The sequence below is a fragment of the Notamacropus eugenii genome, chromosome 3 (genome assembly GCF_028372415.1).
Source record: "Notamacropus eugenii isolate mMacEug1 chromosome 3, mMacEug1.pri_v2, whole genome shotgun sequence".
Lineage (NCBI taxonomy): Eukaryota > Metazoa > Chordata > Mammalia > Diprotodontia > Macropodidae > Notamacropus > Notamacropus eugenii.
This window is the reverse complement of record NC_092874.1, coordinates 421,921,559-421,940,536: the sequence shown is the minus strand read 5'-3', so window position 1 is coordinate 421,940,536 and position 18,978 is coordinate 421,921,559. Positions and strand designations below refer to the sequence as shown.

General features: G+C 40.7%; 1 protein-coding gene across 10 annotated transcripts in view; it reads right to left on the bottom strand.

Moving 5' to 3' along the window:
* Positions 1-994: 994 nt before the first annotated feature.
* Positions 995-18,978, bottom strand: part of WNK2 (WNK lysine deficient protein kinase 2) — a 227,177-nt gene continuing 209,193 nt past the window's right edge. For 4 of the 10 annotated variants that reach the window (XM_072598213.1, XM_072598215.1, XM_072598218.1 and 1 more), the window contains 4 exons: positions 13,601-13,645; positions 11,742-12,001; positions 5,899-6,010; positions 995-1,237 (listed from right to left, as the gene is read on the bottom strand). In XM_072598213.1, the coding sequence (XP_072454314.1) occupies positions 1,212-1,237; positions 5,899-6,010; positions 11,742-12,001; positions 13,601-13,645 (443 nt within the window). In that variant the 3' untranslated portion in view covers positions 995-1,211. Of the gene's footprint in view, positions 1,238-3,674; positions 6,011-11,741; positions 12,002-13,600; positions 13,646-18,978 lie in introns of those variants that run through there. The other 6 variants (XM_072598216.1, XM_072598219.1, XM_072598217.1 and 3 more) reach the window with 4 other exon arrangements.

The following is an 18,978-nucleotide window of genomic DNA, read 5'->3' as shown; positions in this document are numbered from 1 at the left end:
GGATATTCTGAGCTGGAAAGGAGTAAGCACTGGAAAGGACCACTGCTCTCATTTTATGGATAAGGAAACTGAGGTGTAGACGTGAAGCAAAAGCTCAAGTTCACACAAGAATGACAGAGCTGGGACTTGAACTCAGTCCAGAGTCAGGGAGTGCTGCTCCTTTACAATATGCCTGATGAGTACAGACAGGAGAAATCTCCCCAACAAAATGCAAATTTATGTTTTGCCTTACAACTTTTCTGCCAGCCAGTCAGGACATTCATCATCACATCATGCTCAATAGCCTCCTTCAACACTACTAGGATAACGCTCAGCTTTTGGAGGATAGATTGTCCTCAGGAGTTGCCCAAGGTGAAGTAATTTCTGAAATCCTCCTGAAGGTCTTCAGGTAACCTCTAATGAGAAGAATTAAGTTCAGAATGACTTGTCCTTATGTTTCCATGGTTTTTCTACATTGGCAATGGAAACCCTATCAGGACTCAAAAGGGCAGCCTCAGACCTCAGAAGACACCTGCCCTTTACCTCTCCCAGGATTCTGACCATCTCAAAAAAAAAAAAAAAAATTCACGATTTCTTTCAAGAGTAGAGTCCAGCCTGTCTCCACAGATAAGGAATCGAAACTTTGCCAAATGACCTAGAGCAGAAGTTGGTTTCTGAGGACTGAAGAATAAAATTGCTTTGTTTCCTCCAGAGGCAGATTGGCCCTTGAACTGTGGCTCTGTTATGGATGTCTTAAGTCACTTGTTGGGTTCCATGTTTAGATATCCCAAGTGAATGCTCACTTGGTGCTGGTGAATATAAATGACGAGCCCTTTGAAGATGAGTAGGTATAGAACCCTGTATACTGAAGTCCTCTCCCCTAGCACACAATGTCTTGAGAACCATTTGGCCTCTAGTCAATGTTCTTCACTTTCTCTGTTACTTAAATGACATTCCTATTGGCCTCCTGGCCTGGGGGCCAAGGGAAAGGAGAATGATCTTCAAAAAACCAAAGTATTTTTCCCCCAAAATATTTTTTATTCTTGCATAACATTTGTGTTTCCAATTGTGAATAAAAAAATTAGAAAGTAGTTACAAAACAGCAATGGGATAGACAAGGAGCAGGAGGCCTCACACACACAGCAAGGCCAAATCACTTCCCATCTTCCCCTTCTTCCTCCTTAGATGAAGTGGGACCTGGCGCCTGGGATGCAAGCTCAGCTGGCCTGGGGTCAGTCGGGCTTCCAATTCTCAGAATCTAGAAAACAAAACCGCCACAGCCAGTTACAGTCCTGACAAGGTGCCGACCGCCCAATCTGTTCTGAAGGTGCCAGCCAGTCTTCTGAAAGCACCCGAGGCTTCTCCCATCAGCAACTCAATGAACCATCACCACCATTGCCAACCATTGATGGTCCTATGGAGCATGTTTTTAAATCAAACCAAACATCCCTGAAGAACAGTGGATAAACTGGGAAGGGGACCAGAGATAGAGGAGACCTTAACCCAGGGTATGGATGGAAATAAAGAAATAAATTAAATTAATGCTATTTTTAAGCCTCTACTGATTTTAAGTCTTGAATCTCTATCAGCCAAAGAATCAAAATGGGCAAAGGTGACTCAAAGGCATCTAACACATGTAACACTGATTCTTGTTGCTCTAAGGCAGGCTTCCTATCACCAAACAAGGAAAGCACACGTCTTTTTCTTGCCCTGTAATTTAACACAGAGGAAGAAGAATTTACTTTAGAGAACCTACCCAAAGTTCAGGACAATGCAGGCCGGCTAAGCTGTCACCCTGCCTCCTAGCAAGAGCACACTCAAGACCATCCCACAAAGAAATGCAAACAACTTCCAAAGCAGGTGCCTACATATTTTCAGCTCAATAATATGCCTTTGAGATCACTTCACCCCAATCCAAATTAAATATGAAGATGGGAGCTTCTCTTAGTGTGTTGATTTAAGTAATTAAATAAGAACACTGTGTCATTTAGTATTATCAGGATGAGAACAGAGAGCTAGCACAGGCCTTAATCCCACATCAACTTCTGCCCAGGAACTGAGGCCAGGAATTTGCTTCCAATGAGGGCTCGGGAAGATACCAGTGCACACATAACCTTCCTCATCTAATGCATCAGTTTTGGGGCTGCATTAGCTTGAAGAAAGCACTGCAGAGACAGACAAGTGAGAAGGTATGCTTCCCTGGGTTTGGGGGGCTTGACCTGGCAAAGATAATCCACGTCTGATTCTGCCACACAAGAGGAGAAAAGGCAGCTACCAGAGAAGCTAGAAGAAACTTAGGCAGAGCAGCCAGAGTGAGATCATACATATCTTAATAATTAACCATACATGCAGTTATGACCAGCTCCTGTATCTCCTATTCGGTCAGACCTACCTTAACTTGTAGGCAAGACAGGCCCCAAAGCAAAGCACAACAAAAAATGCTGTTCCTTTCTGTTTTGCAGCCAACAGCCTTGAACTGACGCCATATAGAACCCTACACAATACTTCTTGGCCTGTTGCAATAGCTGGGCACTTTATTATAGCCATGCTATGGTGGTAGCCATCCTGTTATAGGGATGACAATGCTGCTCTAGCCTAATAGTATTATGCTTTTGCTGATACAAGGCAAAGAGTGAGAAGTCATCATGGACATACAGTCTACCTTTCTGGACATTCAGATACACTTTAAAAGGGTGACCTACATTCCAGTCATCCCTCTACAGACCCAATTTGAATATGCCAGTGTACTACTTCCATGATCCCAATCAGGTAGGCTGTTTTAGCTTTATAAGATGGATGGAAGGTCCAATGGCCACAGTCTAAAATGACAAAAATCTCCCCAAATTCCATCTTTGTTGAAGATGTGCTTTGTGGAGGATAGAAACTATTGTCTAAGAGTAATTCCAATGTTGTCACTTTCCCCAAACATTTCCCACTGGTCTTAGGTAGACTTACTATCTTAACTACTGAAAGAAAAAGTCAAAGCCATCTTCCACCTCTCCTCCCCATCAACTTCTCTTCCCCTATAACTCTAACAATCGATCTACAACCTATAAAAGTGAATTCATATGGGGCAAAAAAAAAAAAAAACAAACCCCAAAAAACAAACAAACCACAAAAAGAGACAAAACTCAAGTGATTCCCGTTAGCCCCACCACACCCACCCATACCCATCTATGTAGGCAGACAGACATAGTCTCTGCTTCCTAAATTCTTCACTGTGGGGATAGATGACCTAGAAGGACACTGGGACACCTTCAGAACACAAAGAGTATTTAAAGTATACTTTCCGAGCCTCATACCCACAGAAATTCTAACTAATGGCTATCTCTACTACCTTCTCTCAGGGAGTTGGTTACTTAGAAAGGAATGCTATTTTCAATCCTACTGACAGTCTGCTCACTATTTAGTCTCACCCATTTGAGGTGGAAAATTTTGCCTAAAGTTGAATGAGTAACGCCCTAAATGGCAACCTTGGAATGCCTGGGAGTCACAGATTCCATTAAAATGACCCTGAACAGGTGAAAAGAGTGCCCAAAAAAACTCTATATCCAAATACCAAGGTATAGATAATGAAAAAGCTAAGAGACCAACAGAGGCTCTGGTGAGAGGCAGTGACAAGGCATCTGGAAGATGGGGTTATTTCTTTAGGTTCTTTAGGGGGAAGGGGGAAAGAAAAAGATGTTATCACACTGTTTTCAAGCACAAAATGTTTATTTTTCTCCTTAATATATACAGTCTCTTGGGGATTTCGTTCCACTGACTGTCTGTGTACAAGGATGTAACTAACAGGCAATAGTGACTCCAGACAGTTCCAATGCAAGCTCAAAGAGGAATGAGGTGGGGGAGGGGAATGAGAACAGTCTCCTAATGTTTGCTCATGAAGCATACAGACATGAATCTAAAAACAAACAAATCAAATATACATGTTACAGAGAACAGAAATCTCTTACTACAGTCAGTATTTTGCCCAGGCAGAAGACTCTGCCTAATTGTCTATAAAATTCAATTCTAACTGAATTGATGGAATAATATATTCTCAAAGGGTACAAACCAAATAATTTAGACAGTTCTAAGAATGCTCCAAAATACAATAGAATAATACAGTTCCTGCGTTTGGCAGCACAGGGCATTCTGCTTTCCAGCAGGGAGTATAAAACATCTTTGCAGGAAGAGAACAGTGTGCCTTCAGCGTTCCACCTTGGAAAGTTTTTCTCATCCCAAGCCCAGAATGAGCTTGTCGAGGTCGAGATATCTATGAAAAGGAACCTTGCCACAGACAAAGTGGCTTTAAGTATTGGTCACTTGTGGAGTGTAAGACTTGGGGGTGGGTGATGGAGAGTCCACAGACCGTAACAGGGACCAAACTAGGGTAGGGTTTGGAGGGAGGAGGGAGGGTGCTCCCACTTTACAGTGCAAAGAGAGAAAGAAAAAGCCTGGCCAAAAGAGCTGGTCAGGTAATAGTGTTCTGAAAGATGTGTTTAGTCAGAAGGCTGATAATAGAGACACTTTAAATACCGTCTCTGCCTTGGATTTGGTTTGCTCCTCAGAGAGCAGCACCACAGGCCTAATGGCAAACAGAAACCCGGAGGCGGGCTGTCTGCATGCTCAGAGTGGGTTGGAAGGCCACTTACAATGGTGCCTTTTCTTGCCTTGCACCAAATAAAGCACATACAGACTGCAAATCAAACTGACTTATGTACATCCTTTTGGTTAAAGTGTGGCAAAATGTGGATACTTAACTAAAGGAAGACAACAAAACATTTTCTCTCAGGTCCTCATTAATAGAAAGAAGTCACCATCTGTACCACCTTACCGAAAGACCAGGTACTGGACAGAACCACTCTGGCCAATATTATCACCTGGCTTTCTGCGCAGGAAACTTTTACAACTTCCAAATAAGCTTCTGGGATAGCACTTCAAAAAAAAATTTCTGTCTTCTTTTTCTCATTGTACGAACTCAAAAGAGATTTAATTTTTTCAACCAAACAAATCTCAACCTAACATTTGCAACCCTTTGATAGTCAAGGTTATCTTCTCATTAAGATAAAAGAAAATACCACATTTACAGTAGAAAACAAAAAAACATGACTACAAGCTTCAGTTTCAAAGTGTGTAAACTCTGCATATCTTTGCAACTTAAAATAGGGAAATTGTTTTTGAACTCACAAGCAAACTGTAAATAAAATACACCTTTCCAATATATATATACGGATATATATGTTTCTATATAGAGATATATTTTACATCTCTTTCCAGTAAGGAACTGAAAAGTCAAGATTCAAGGCACTCAAATACTCCGCAGGATTAATACAATGTTGTCGTCATCATCATCAAGTCAAGTACAGGAAGTTATTTGTGTTTTAAAGAATATACCACGATCACAACAATGGAGAATAAAGTGTCTTTAGCAGTGAAATATGCAAATATTGCCATGAACAAACCCACTCTTTGGGGTATGGCTGTGGTGGGTTTTACCAGGCTTGCTGTGGTTGTAGCTGAAGTCACCAAAGCTGAACAGACAAATAGCATCCCCAGGCTCAAATACTCTCTTGGAAGTGTGTTTGTGTGTGTGTGTGTGTGTGTGTGCACATATGACAGAGAGAGAGAGAGAGAGAGAGAGAGAGAGAGAGAATGCGTGTTTTAAGAGAACACCCTGTTTTACAGGTGAGTCAGAAAGCTAGGTAATTCTCATCTGGGGGCTGCATGGGTTGACAGGAGGTTGCTGCAGGTATACTGGGAACAACTGCAAGCCCGTTTTGCTCAGACCTGGAAATGGTGCAAGGCTATGCCCTCCTCTAATCCCAGGCTGGCCCACTGTGTCTGGCCACTGCACACCATACACAGGTGCTGGGAACATTCCTCCATACGGATACGGAGGTATCACATAAGGTGGGACCGGGCCAGAAAGAGGAGTACCTGTCATAGGCATTGGCAGGGCTGGAGTGACTCCGGGAATTAATGCAGCTGACACAGGGCCAGGCACTGGAACAAGATATTGTTTCCCCACTCCTGTTCTGACTGAATTAACCTACAAAACACAAAGACACGCAGAAGGATTATGCTCAGGTTGACTGACCAGGGTCAACACAATATGTTCGCTTCAACCCTGGGAATTCTTTAGGAAGCTGCCATGCAGACATCTGTTTCTAAGAGAAGGCAGTCACTGAACCATGCGGAGTGCCTTTTAATGGTCCAACACTCAAACAGGACTTGGGGTTGAGGGGCAGAGAACGAAAACCATCACACCATCTTCTCCCTCGTAACTCATAAACGACTTCCCATGTTCAGGAATCTTGAGAGAGCCCTTCCAGGTATTTTTAAGAAGCTAACATCTCACCTGAAATGTCCAGGTGAATGAGGCAGGGCCTTCATTTTCAAGAAGAACACAAGAGAGCTCTAATAGCGTCAAGCTGAACCTCCACTGTTGGCTGACAGTCCTTGGAACACAAAAGGTTAACTTAAAACCTGTCCCTCCCACACAAAGAATCTTGTTAGAAAGTCCAATTATACCACAAAATGGGGATGAGCTTTGAGACCTAGAAGTCAGCCAAAGAATTGTGTCCTTGACCCAGATACTGATGCTAAAGTCTCTTCAAAAGTCCTAGAGCTTTGGGCTCTCCCAGATTAACAGAATATAGAAGCAGCCACTGTCCTAAAATAACCTTAGGGAGCTGATGGTGCAATGAAGGTGGTCTTGGCATAAAAAACCGTGACTCTGGTGTACACTTAAAATTGAGTGTTTGAGTCTCCTAGCTGTGGGTCAGTTACAAAGCACTGGCTGATTGCTTTTGGGGTCTACCTGATTTGAACTCAATTTTGGAAAAGTAAGACGGGTAAATCAGCTTAGAGACCAAGTCGCAAGGCTGCTATGTGTGTGCATGAGCTTTTGTGTTCTGGAGAACCTATTTCCCAGTTGATAAATGGTCAAAAGAAGAACAGTCTGTTCTCAAGGGAAGAAACACAAGCAATAAGAAAACATGCTTCAAATCATTAATAACTAAAGAAATACATATAACGCAGCTCTGAGGTTCCACTTCACACCCTTAATTGAGAGGAAAAAAGGAACATGACAAATGTAGAGAGCGTCTGCAAGAAAAAAGGTAAGGCTCATACATAAAAGAGATCAAAATAAGGAAGAAAAGGCCCCAGAGGAGCAAATATATTTGTAGCAGCTTTTTTTTTTTGTATTGGAAAAGAACCAGAAACTGTGGGGGTGATCATCAATTGGGAAATGACTCAACAAATGGTGGTATGTGAATAAAATGAAACACTGCTGTGCTACTGTTAGAAATGATTTAAGGGATGGTTTTAGAGAATCCTGGGAAGAACTCTATGAGCTGATACAGTATGAAGTTATCAGAACCAAGAAAACAATGTAGACTATAAAACCTAACATTATAAAAACAAATACTTTTGAAAGGCTTCAGAAATCTGATCAATGCAATAATCAATTACAATTTCAGAGGACCCATAAAAGAGAAATGATGCCTCCCTTCGTCACAGATGGCCTTGACGCAGAACAGACAGATGGTTTCTGGATAGGGCCAACAGGGGAATTTGTTTTGCCTGACTATGCATATTTATTACTTGGTTTGGGTTTTTTTGGCATAAGAAATAGGAATAGAAGGGAGAGAAAAGGCTTATTAGTTTTAAAAATTTTTAATTTTTAAAAAGTCCTAGCCCAACATTCTGGTTTTATATGGGAAGGAGGAGTCTGAGAGATAGAACCTTCACCTAATTATATCTTAGAAGGTCCACCTTGAGCAAAAGTCACCATTGAAATAAAACCAAGTCCACAGATCCCAGGTTAAGGAACTTGGCCCCATCACCTTACAGCAGTTGATTTCAGCTAGAAAAAACAAAATAAGAGAAGTGACAATCAAGTGTGAATGACCCATACTGACTCTGAGAGGGTCATTGGACTGTTTTCTTAAAACAAACAATACCAAAGGATCGTCAAATGATGACATTTGCAGGCAGCATTATCATCGAGGTAGGATAATTCTAGTAGTGGAGGGGAAGCTGGGGCAGAGATAAAAATGACTCAGCTGTTAAGATATCTGTTTCCATCCCCCCTCCCAGTTTAGAGGTCCAACGCCAATGCTTTTTTGATTGGTGTTTTTACAGATTTTTTTCCTCCTTCTGAACCTATTGGTTCTCCAATGTCACCATGATTTTTTACAAGGGCAATGACTCTGGGTACTGTCTGTCTGAATGAGGTGTTTTCAAGTTAGGTACATGTCTTATGCTGAAATGGCAGTAACCTGGTACACATATTCAAAGAAGGGCTCTAAGAAAAACATTCTTGTTGGTGGAAAACCTGATTTCACACCTTATTCCAACAGCTCTTTCCAAATCCATCCAACACTCTGAATGGCCAGAGAGTTAGGACTGCCTCACGGTAAAGTTGTCATTGGGAAATATGTCAGGACTAGAGACGAATATAGACTCTAGTTCATGAACACCAGAAAAGTCCATTATTCAAACTTACAATTTCTTCTTTCTCTTTTAGTTCTTCTATAGAATTCTCTCCAAGGAAAACCATTCAAAACCTTCGAGTGCACATCTATCACCCAATTAAATACTTCATTTTTGTCTAGCTAAATCCTTTCCAAGGTTTAATATGTTAATTACATTCTCAACTAAACTGTAAGTCTTTGAGGATAGGGACGATCCCTTATATTTCCATTTCTGTCACAGTGCCAATCACAGTTTGAATACGGAGTAGGACCTTCAAATTCCTGCTGATGGCTCAAGGGGGCCACACTGAATATTATGGACATAAATTATTGGCCTATCCTATCTCAGATGTTCCTTTCTCGAAGTAGAGGGGCAGAGTGACAGTAATGATAATTCTCTTGTCATCTAATATCATTACTGGACTTTCCTTCTTAGATGGTCTCTAGGATAGTAAATAGTAGGGAATGCCTTAATAGCCTTCTGGTTCTCTTTGAAAGACAAAAATACACACACAACCCTGGTGAAAACCTAAAAAAGTTTACAAAAACAGAGTTGGGAGAATTCAGCAAGATTTAAAGATTCAAACTACTTTCCAGCATAGGTACAGAGAAAATTATTTTTTTGGTAAATTTAAGCATTTGTTTGCCAAAGTCCTGGGATTCACTAATAGGACTGCTCCAGTAGAAAGAGATTATTATCAATATCTGGCCTGATATTCTTTCTACTAGCTTCCTGACTTCCCTATCTTCAGGCTCAAGTCTCGACGCTGATTTGAATTTAACGTTGATTCTTTTTCCATGACCTTATCTGTTCGGTCTCTAATTCCTATTGATTTTCCTTCCTTTGAAATGCTGAATCTCTCTTTCTTCTCTCTTTTTACAACAGCCCCCTCCATAGTGTTCAGGGCCTTATCACATCATGCTTGGAGTTGATACAGGCACTGATGTCACCATCTCACCCACATGCATGCTGGTCCCTCTTTGTGACACAGACTAAAGTATAGGAGAAGAGACTTTCTCCCTCAGTTCAACCAAAGAAAATGCTAGAGTTTTTCAAAAGGTGTTTTACTGGGAAAATAAGCAAAAACAAAACAGCAAAACATACAATTGCAGAAATGGATGAATCTGCTGAGTAGTTGTTTCTGATTCAAGCTTAAGTCAAGAAACAGTTTATGGGGCAATCAATCCCTTGCTTCCTGTTTCTCACTTTCACTTCCTTCCAGAAACTCTCTTCAGAGAGAGACTTAGGCAGGAGCAATGTTCACATTCTCTAGCCAAGTCAGACTTAAAAAAAAATTTATTGGTATCATTTGTTTTTATATCACCTAGACAGCTCCTGATCAGGTCACACTCTTAACTGTTTAATGAGGTGTCCTGTTATATATACCCTTTAACTGCTACACATGATCTTTTCCAGGTACCCCCTAGATAGATCAGCACCCATCCAACAACAAGGGGTTTCCTTTTTTTTTTTTTTTTTTTTTTACAAAAGGCCAAGAGGTGCCCTACCCCACAACTATGTCAGACAAATACTACTTTTACAGATCCTTTTAGAAAAGATTTCTTGATCTTACTACCTTGGAATCAAGTAGAAACCAGTATCTGCTGAATTACTAAAATCAAGTCCTAGAATATTTTAGATCCAATTAATTTCTCCCTTTTTCTACATCATCACTTGCCAGTCTCCTTTAGTCAAGCACCTGATGCTTTACAGATCTGGGAACTGATAAGTCTGGTTGGGATGGGAACACGGTGGAGAGGGTTACCCTTGATCTAAATGTGGATGAAAAGAAAAGGTCACTGTACTTTGGGAGCACTGCTAAATTTTGAAAAGAGCTCACTTTCCAAATACGCATAGGCTCTTTGACAGGACTCTGCAAAGGGTTGAGGAAGCAAAGGTAGGATAAACTGCAGAACTTATCAAGGTATTCTGTACAACGGGTATACAGCCTTTCAACGGACGCTCTAATTGTAAGAGGAAACATAAATGGGTCTCATTGCATCAGGCAAAATGAAGTTAATTAAGCATTCATGTATCTATTATTGTTGCCCTAAAGAATCAGAAAAATAGACCTCTGCATTCATCATCCACTGTAAGCACTATTCCCGAATGGAACTGTGTGTCAAAGTGACTTTTCTTTTACTAGGGTTTGTTTGTATGTTTTGGATGGGCTGGAGCAGAGGAAGGACAAATAAATCCTTCCTGGGCTAATTAGTAACAAGTATAGCCCCCTCTGTCCATCCTCCACGCCCAGGAAGAAGAGAAATGATTATTCTCCTTTCAGGAGATAGAGACTGAATGGCGAAAGAGGGAAGCCATGTAAAATGGCAGAGGTTAACCATGGACTGAACCCACTTTGGAGCTGGAACCAGAAACCATTACTGAAACTCTGGCCAATGCTCTTCACACTAAGGTATGTTTTCTTCACCCAAGAGAGAAGCACACTAGGCAAAGAGGGTTTATAGAAGGTATACTACCTTTTTTTTTTTCCTCCCTGAATTCAGTCTTAATCCCTGAAGTGTGATCTTTGAAAGCACACCAATAGAACATAAGCTCTTTGGGGTAAGAGACTTTTTCTTGTCTCTGTGTCCAAAGTGTCTTGCACCTGGTAGGTATTTAATAAACACTTATTGATTGGAATCTTTGGGGAAACAATTTCCTTGAACCTGATCTTTTCTTGAGGGGATGATAGAAAAGAAGATGTGCTATAAACATTTCTTTCAAGGTACATTGTACTAAAGAGGGAGAGTCAGGGAAGGAGAGGAGGATGGAAGGAAGAAAGCAGGGAGGCTAATAACTCCTTCACCTGATTGCTGTAAATGTTTATCAGAGCAGAAACAACACATTTTAAAATTTAAGCAGCACTGAGAATTACATGTAGAAAGAAAGGAGCAACTTTAGATGGCTAAAACTCAGTATGCAGACCACCCCAGATCGGAGCTAGAATCACAGAAGTCAAAGGGATTTCATAGGTCTTTTACCACCCAATACAGGAGTCAAGTTCTTCCATGAATAGGTCAAGCAGTGTGACTAAAGGAAATCCTGGACCAAAGAGGCAGATTAAGCAAGATTTAGTTGTACATCACCAAATACTCTTTAGGAACTGCAACAGGTTAGCATTCTGCAGACAACAGTATGTCTTAGAGGACTGATTTGAGAGACAAAGGACACCATCATGTAGCCATCTGCAACCCGATGAGGTGGATGCCGTTCAAAGAGAAGCCATCACTGCTTTCTAGGATCCCTTCTAGACCCTCTGACCCCTTGTAACAATGCACACCCCAAAGACCAGCACTTACGCCATATGCCTCGTTTTGTGCCTGGGCAGGGCTTGCTCGAGGCTCCATATCTTGCCTTTTCTGGTTCTGTTTCAGTTGGTTGAGGGAAGGTTTTGTCTGAGCAGCTCCTACGGTTTTGCTTGTCCACTCGTCCACCAGCTTGTGTAAGTCATCCGTGAACGTTCCCTTTTTGTTGTTGCTGTTATTAACCTGTGCTTGGACTTGCGGCGTGGCTGGGGGCACTGGCTCAGGACCTGTGACCAGACTGGTGGTAGAAGATCCTAGGAAATCACACACAAGGCAGGATCAGCTATAAGACTGACACAAGGTGCTCTTCCACTACTCACATTACAATTTGGACATGAGTCTGTCCTAGAGAACGCCTTTGCTTCAAGAGTTGGTCTGGAGAAAGTGGACCTTCTCAGGATTTTTAAATCTGATTCCTGATTTTTTCCCATACTTTGCCTATCACTGAATGTTATGCTGCTGGAGCGCATGACACAGGCTTCCCTCTTTGGGAATGTTGTATCAAGTGTCATTACATGGGGGGAAGAGAGCAACGACAAATAGCTTGGCCACTCTTACGGCAGCTTTTCCAATTGGATTTTATGAACAGCACCCATCTGCTCTCCCACAGGCTCTTCACCACCACGGTTCAGTGCTCTCTGTGCTGCTTCCCAGAATGGGAACAGCATGGACCTCATGACTTGAAGTGAACTAAGAAAGAACATGGTAACAAGATTCATATGTCCAAAAGAAACAGGCCAGATTTTTTTTAAAGTCTAGTAAGTTGCAAATACCTGGAAGTACTAATTAACTTTAAAAAAAGTATTAGGAAGGGAATTGGAGGTAGAAGTTTAGCTTCTTGAGCTGGGTGGGGAGCTTTCCACAAACATGAAACTCCAATGCATTAAAGCAGGTAGAAGGAAGCTCGTTTCAGTGCCTAGGAAAATACTTTGCACTGTCATAGGCTAAAGTAGAATGGAAGGTCTTGGAGGGCAGGGACTACTTTAATTTTGTCTATCTCCAGTATCTAGAACACAGTGAGCACTTCATAAATGCTTTTTGAATTGAACTTAAAAATTCGACAAACACTATAATGTTTGGCTATGATACAATTTCTTTAAAAAAAATTCTTTGCAGATAATTTCTGATTTAAAATCCTGGATAAGTTGAATGGAAAAGGATGGAAAGTCATCAGATTATGAAATTGTTTTTAAACAATTTAGTTAAAAAAAGAGAAAATTGAAATTAACATTTAAAAAAGATTTAACCAGAGACCATCTCTTCAAACAAACAGTTCAGAAACACAACGCACTATGAGTCTATTTTAGTAATTAGCAATGAACAAGCACGGACACAGATGCCTACTTCTAATTGGAACTTTTCAACCACGGATGTAAAAGCAGTCCAGGTGAACCAGTAACCCATTTAAACCTGGACATCTTTCTTCTTTCATGACATTCATTCTATTTTTTAAAACAACTTTTGAGGAATACTTATTCTGATGATTTAGGAAAAGGAGCCAATTAATTATTAGTAATTTATGGATCTGGGGGGAAAAAAAAGGAGGCCCTGAAGTAACTTAGTGAGGAATGACACAAATGGCAGCAAGGATGATGAAGCATGAAGCCAGGATGAGGTGAGGAGCAGAGACGCTGTTGTACCAAAGACATAAGCAGAACAGCCACTTCCAACAGCCAAGTTTATTCAATGGGCATCCATCATAGACACGGTTGTCTACTCATTCACTCACACAGCACCCAGGAAGCACCATTTTTGCAAGAACATCCATGAAACTCTAATGATATAGCCAAGAAAGGAAATGAGCCCATGCAATGGAGAAAACATGAAAAGGGGGAAAAAAATCCGATAATTACTACTACTGTGCTCTTTGCCTAGGCATAGACGTTTCAGGGTGGACCCTACAAGGTAAAACAATACAAGACACACAGAGTTAGGCAGGACAGTACACTTCTGCTGTACAAACTACTGTATGTTCAAGCAAAGGTCATCATTATGCAAGGAGGAGCAGACAAAAAGTCAGCAGTTCAGAGAGAAGAGAAAAACCTCAATTAATTGGGCATCCCAAACCCGTGTTAGTGTGCAGGTTAACAAATGTTTTACCGAGCACATTCGTATGCCAAGAGGAATATTCGAAAGCTTCAAGTTTGACTTTGAGTTTAACTTTGTGTGAGGAAACCCAATGTCTATATAAGCTTATGAAAAAAAAAAATCCCCTTGGCTTTCCAATACAAGCACTTGGACCCCCGCTCTGATTAGGCACATAAAGCGGTTTAAAATTGGTTACAAGAGCTTATTATGCAAAGGGGAGCTAGTCAGTAGTGGGTTAATAGGCTGTAAAGGACAAATTCAAAGTTTCACAAGTCCAAAAAGATACATTGTTCTGTAGGTCTGAGGCCGATTTGGAAAATATTCTAAGATCCGATGGCTTCTAAGAGGTCTGAATATTCTGCATTCAGTGGCAAAAGGCGGGTGTAATAAAAATTAGCCCATCCTTAGTTCAAAGGGCAAAAGTTAATCTGGAAATAGAAGTTTTGTGACGTGTAATCCAAAAGCTCTTATTATCGGTTCCCTTTTTTTAAAATGCACATTATCTTCAGTACTGGGAGAGTGGGGGAGGATCAAGAAGTTAATCTTCCTTTCCTAACTACCTTTCTAATTGGTGGACTACCAATGGTATCCACCTTCCTTCAATTTTCTGCTTAAAAACTGAGCAAGCAGTGGGTGAAGGGCATTTAAAATAAAGTTTTGTTAGACATTTTCTGTATTGGTGGTGGTGATGGGGGTGAGGGATGTACACCTCCCTCACAAACAAGTAAGGGATAAAAGTGATAGGCCAATAGTGTAACAGATTTCTGTGTATCGGTAAAAGCCCAACCTTTTCTTTTCTCTTGCAATTAGTTCAAAGGACATTTCTGCCTTACTCTGCTTTCATTATCATTTGTCTATGATGTGCTGTAGGGATGGTATTTTAGGGTTTACTATACTTCACATAGATTAGCTATTATATTAAAGCTATCTGGAAGTTATCACTAGGAAATGACTCCCTTTTTATGTCTGGAAACTCCCTGAAAGAAGTTCCTCAGACAACATTGAACAAACTTTATTACTCTTATGAAGAACATGAGGAGGAAGGATTGTTTTATTTTAGAGAGAGGGTCAAAAGCGGCTAAATCACTTTCCCTAAGGTTACTTAACTAGACCCCAAAGTAAGGGTCTTCTTTATACTCCTGAAATAAATCCTCTTAAGTTTCTAGTTAAAAACTCCATTTAAACCAATCAGTGAAAATCACAAGCCAGGTATGGGATATCAGTGGGATACTCTAAAATCATACAAGATGAGGATATCTTCTCACAGCAAGCTGACAGACCTTTTTAAGCTATAAGTTGATATGGTCTACACCCCCATTCTCCTCCAATGCCCCAAAATAACTTCTGTCCTTAGTTGAAAATTAAGATACAAATTCTTAAAAGTCTCTAGAGGTTACAGCTCCAAGGAAGAACTTTTTTATTTGTAAACAATTCACACAAACTCCATGGCAGTGTTTACCTTTTTTGTTACTATCCAGAGGATTTTTGTTTATTCTTCTTGGACTCAAGTCCAGGCCCTGGGGGGGTCCAAACTTCAAACATGGTGAAGGAGGAAGATTGTAGAAAATGGTTGTATATTAGGGAGAGGTCAGAGGGGACAATATGTTATACTCTTCTGTCCCTACTTTTAATTGTTTCCTCACCAACTTCATAATGATCATGCTAGAGTTCCCCATCAGGCTCATGTGGGACTGCAAGACTCACAAAAGGTTCCCTGAACCACAAATCTCCTTTCTTGGACCCTCTTCCAATGACATGGCTCAAGGGGCGCTATGATAAGTCTAACACCACCACTCTATGAAAAAATGTTGCTTGAGTGGTTAATTCTTAGACAGCCCACTCAGTACTTACTTGAGTTCGTACGCACTCCATGCTACATTTCTCCAAATATACTGTACGCTCCATATAGGCATGTATTATCCAAAATGTGTATCTTCCCCAACGTGTGACGCGATACTCTTTGCACAGAGTGGGCATTTAATATATGTCCAGTGAATGAAATATACTGTCCAATTTTTCCTTTATTACATTATAGCTGTGACTAAGTCATCAATATAGGACAGAAATTATTCTATCTTCTCAGTTGAGTCAATGAAGCAACCATTTAAGAAGGGGCCCACTTGCAAAGCAGTGGGGGGATGCAAAGCTTTATGATGACCAGCCCCAACTTCAATTGAACATCTTACCCATTTACACACTGCTGTTGCCTCCAGATTTCCTTTACTCCATGGCTAGTTAGTAGCTGATATATCTAGTACTCCTTTCCCATAATGGAAACAAGTCCTAGATCAAAGACGGTTCAAGAAATTCACATAGATCTCATGGTTATTACTATGAAATGACATTGCCAGAAAAAAAAAAATCCCTGCTTTAAAGATACTGAAACAGAATTTGGCAAGAGTTCCAAATTAATGCTGAGAGATGAAATCACATTTCAACAGTGAACATTCTGCAAACGACAAACACCTAAACATAGACAGGAACAAATCTAAAGGACTGGGAAGAGTTGGTGCTTCTGGCCAGTCTAAATCTGAACACGCTAGGGGAAGACCAAGAAATTATGTATCATTTTCAAACACATTTATGCAAAAAATGGCACACTCAATTAAAAGCAGAGTAGTGTGGGGGCACTTTGCTTTCTTTCCTACCAGTGAATGAACTGTAGTTAGGAAAAACAAACCTTGTCTTCACTGCAGGAAGCTGCCATCAGGTGTCTTTCAAAGGATGTCAGATCTAGTTTCTTTTTTTTTTAAGCCAATAGAGGGATTAGGCACCTGAAACCGTGTGTGTGTGTGTGTGTGTGTGTGTGTGTGTGTGTGTGTGTGTGTGTATGTGTGTGTTTAAACAGATATGCCATTACAGCTCTACACGTATACTATTATCAGACTATGATATTTCAGAGTTCTGAGGCAGAGACATGCAGCTGAACATAGCCACATGCAAACACACGCTACAGGACACATGACATAAGTCTTGCAGAGAAAAGCAGAGGCCATGTGCATCTCCTCACCATCCACACTTGAACACGCAGGTAATAGCACACAGTAAGTGGTGACACTTTGAACACATTCATGTGTGTGAGACATCCACATGACAAGTGTAAAGACAGATTGATACTAAAACAACAACTACTGGATAAAGTCTAGTTAGCAAGAAAACAAGTGATTCTTTCTTTTGGGGCATATAAAACCAGTTTCATTACTTTACCGTCACACACAGATGAGAAAATAACTCTGGACAAAGATAGACAAATTCACAGTCAAAGTCACAGGCGTGCAAATGCTCTCCTAGGGAGCTCCCCCTGCCCCAATTCCATCCACCCATTATGTCCTCACCATCTCAAGCTCAGACTTTTCTAATACCTTTTTTTAGCTGGTACTCCTGTCTTTAGACTCACTCCTTTATAATCAATTCCACACTCTGCCAGATAATCGTTTTTTAAGGCAGAAATTATATCATGTCTTTTTTCTTGCTTAATTTGTCAAGGGTTCCCTATCTCCTTAAGGATGTTTAAAGCTAACTCAACACCCTCCACAAAACTTGGCTCCCAAACACTTGAGTCTTCTGGTCCAGTCATGTTCCTGCTCTCCCTACATTAATAAATGTTATTTTCTTAATATCTTGACTATGTTCGTTTGTTCAAACTGCACACCCTTTCTAGAATACTCTCAACATTTTCTTTCTACGTGAATACTTGTATGTGTATGTCTTTTCTCCCTTACTACTGTCTTCGAGGGCACTGACCACGTCATATCTCCTCCACCTCCACCTAAAGGCCTGGGTAGAGGAATAGACACTAGACAGGTATTCAAGAAATGTCCAGTAGTAAATAAACCCCTAAAGATTCCAGAGTTAACAGCTCCTGTTCATTAGATCTATTGTTAACTGTGAACATTTTAGATATTTTAAGAAAGGCAGTATTGGTATTAGAGGCAGTATATTATACTGCTGGAGACTCCAACCTTTGTTGTGTCATGGATCCCTTTGGTAAAACTTATAGACTTGTTTTTTAGAGTATTGGTTTTAACTAAATCAAGTAAACAGTATTACAAACAAAATACTGATACTGAAATATAGTTACAAGACATAGTTACAAAAATATTTGATAAACAAGCTTATGTACCTTAAGGTAAGAAACCTTAGAAGAGATAGAAGGTTGGCTTGTGAGTCAGGAAAACCTTGCTTTAAGACTATGACCTATATTGACCATGTGACCCTGGGCAAAGCATTTAAAGGTCTTGACAGCTCTTACTACTCCATACAACTTTCTAAGGCTCTAAGTTGGGGAGAAGGTGCTGACTTGCACTGATAGAGTGAATTTCCTCATTTTTGGAGTTCCAAACTGGTCCAGTTCCTGGCCCTATGTAGCACTGCCCAGTGAAGAAAAGATCAGTCATGGAATCAGGAAGACCTGGGTTTCAAGCCCTGCCTTGAACGTGCTAGCTCTGTAATCATAGGGAAACCACTAACTATCTGTGTGACCTCTGGGGCAATACTTTCTAAGCCTCACTATAAAGCAGTGCCCATTCACAAATGACCCGTAGGATTGTTGTGAAGGTCAAGGGATGAAACTGATGGCAAGTACTTTTAATGATGATAATAAAACCCACTTGAGAAAAGTTGACCAACAAAAGGGAAGTTTAGTACCAGGCCCCTTGGTACCCAGGTAAGGCTGAGCAGGAGGACGTGACACTGTTAGTATGACCATGATCTTTGCAGCTAATGCTACTTTTTTCACTTATCACACTGAAGAAAAAAACCAAAAACTCCTTTTCGCTTGCTTTGTACAGTACTGTAATGACCAGCTTGGTAGTCAGCCAGCAGAGGGAGCTCCAGCTGAGGTTTTCAAAGTTGCTTCCATTTAATTAATCTAAAAAGGAATTGACTCAATTATGTGCTCCATTCTCTTTCATTATTACAAAGACCACCACTCTTCCAACCCTTCTGATTTACTTGGTGCAAACAGTACAGGACACTTAATTTAATGAATTTCCACAAGGAACTGAAAACAGATAAGGAAGGTCTTGCCCTTGCCCCAGAAATAGTGTTTCCATAGACCAATCAAAAGGAGAGAGGAAGGGCTAGGGAGGAAAGAGGATGAATTTAGAATCAAAAAGAACTGGGTTCAATAGCTCTGCTACTT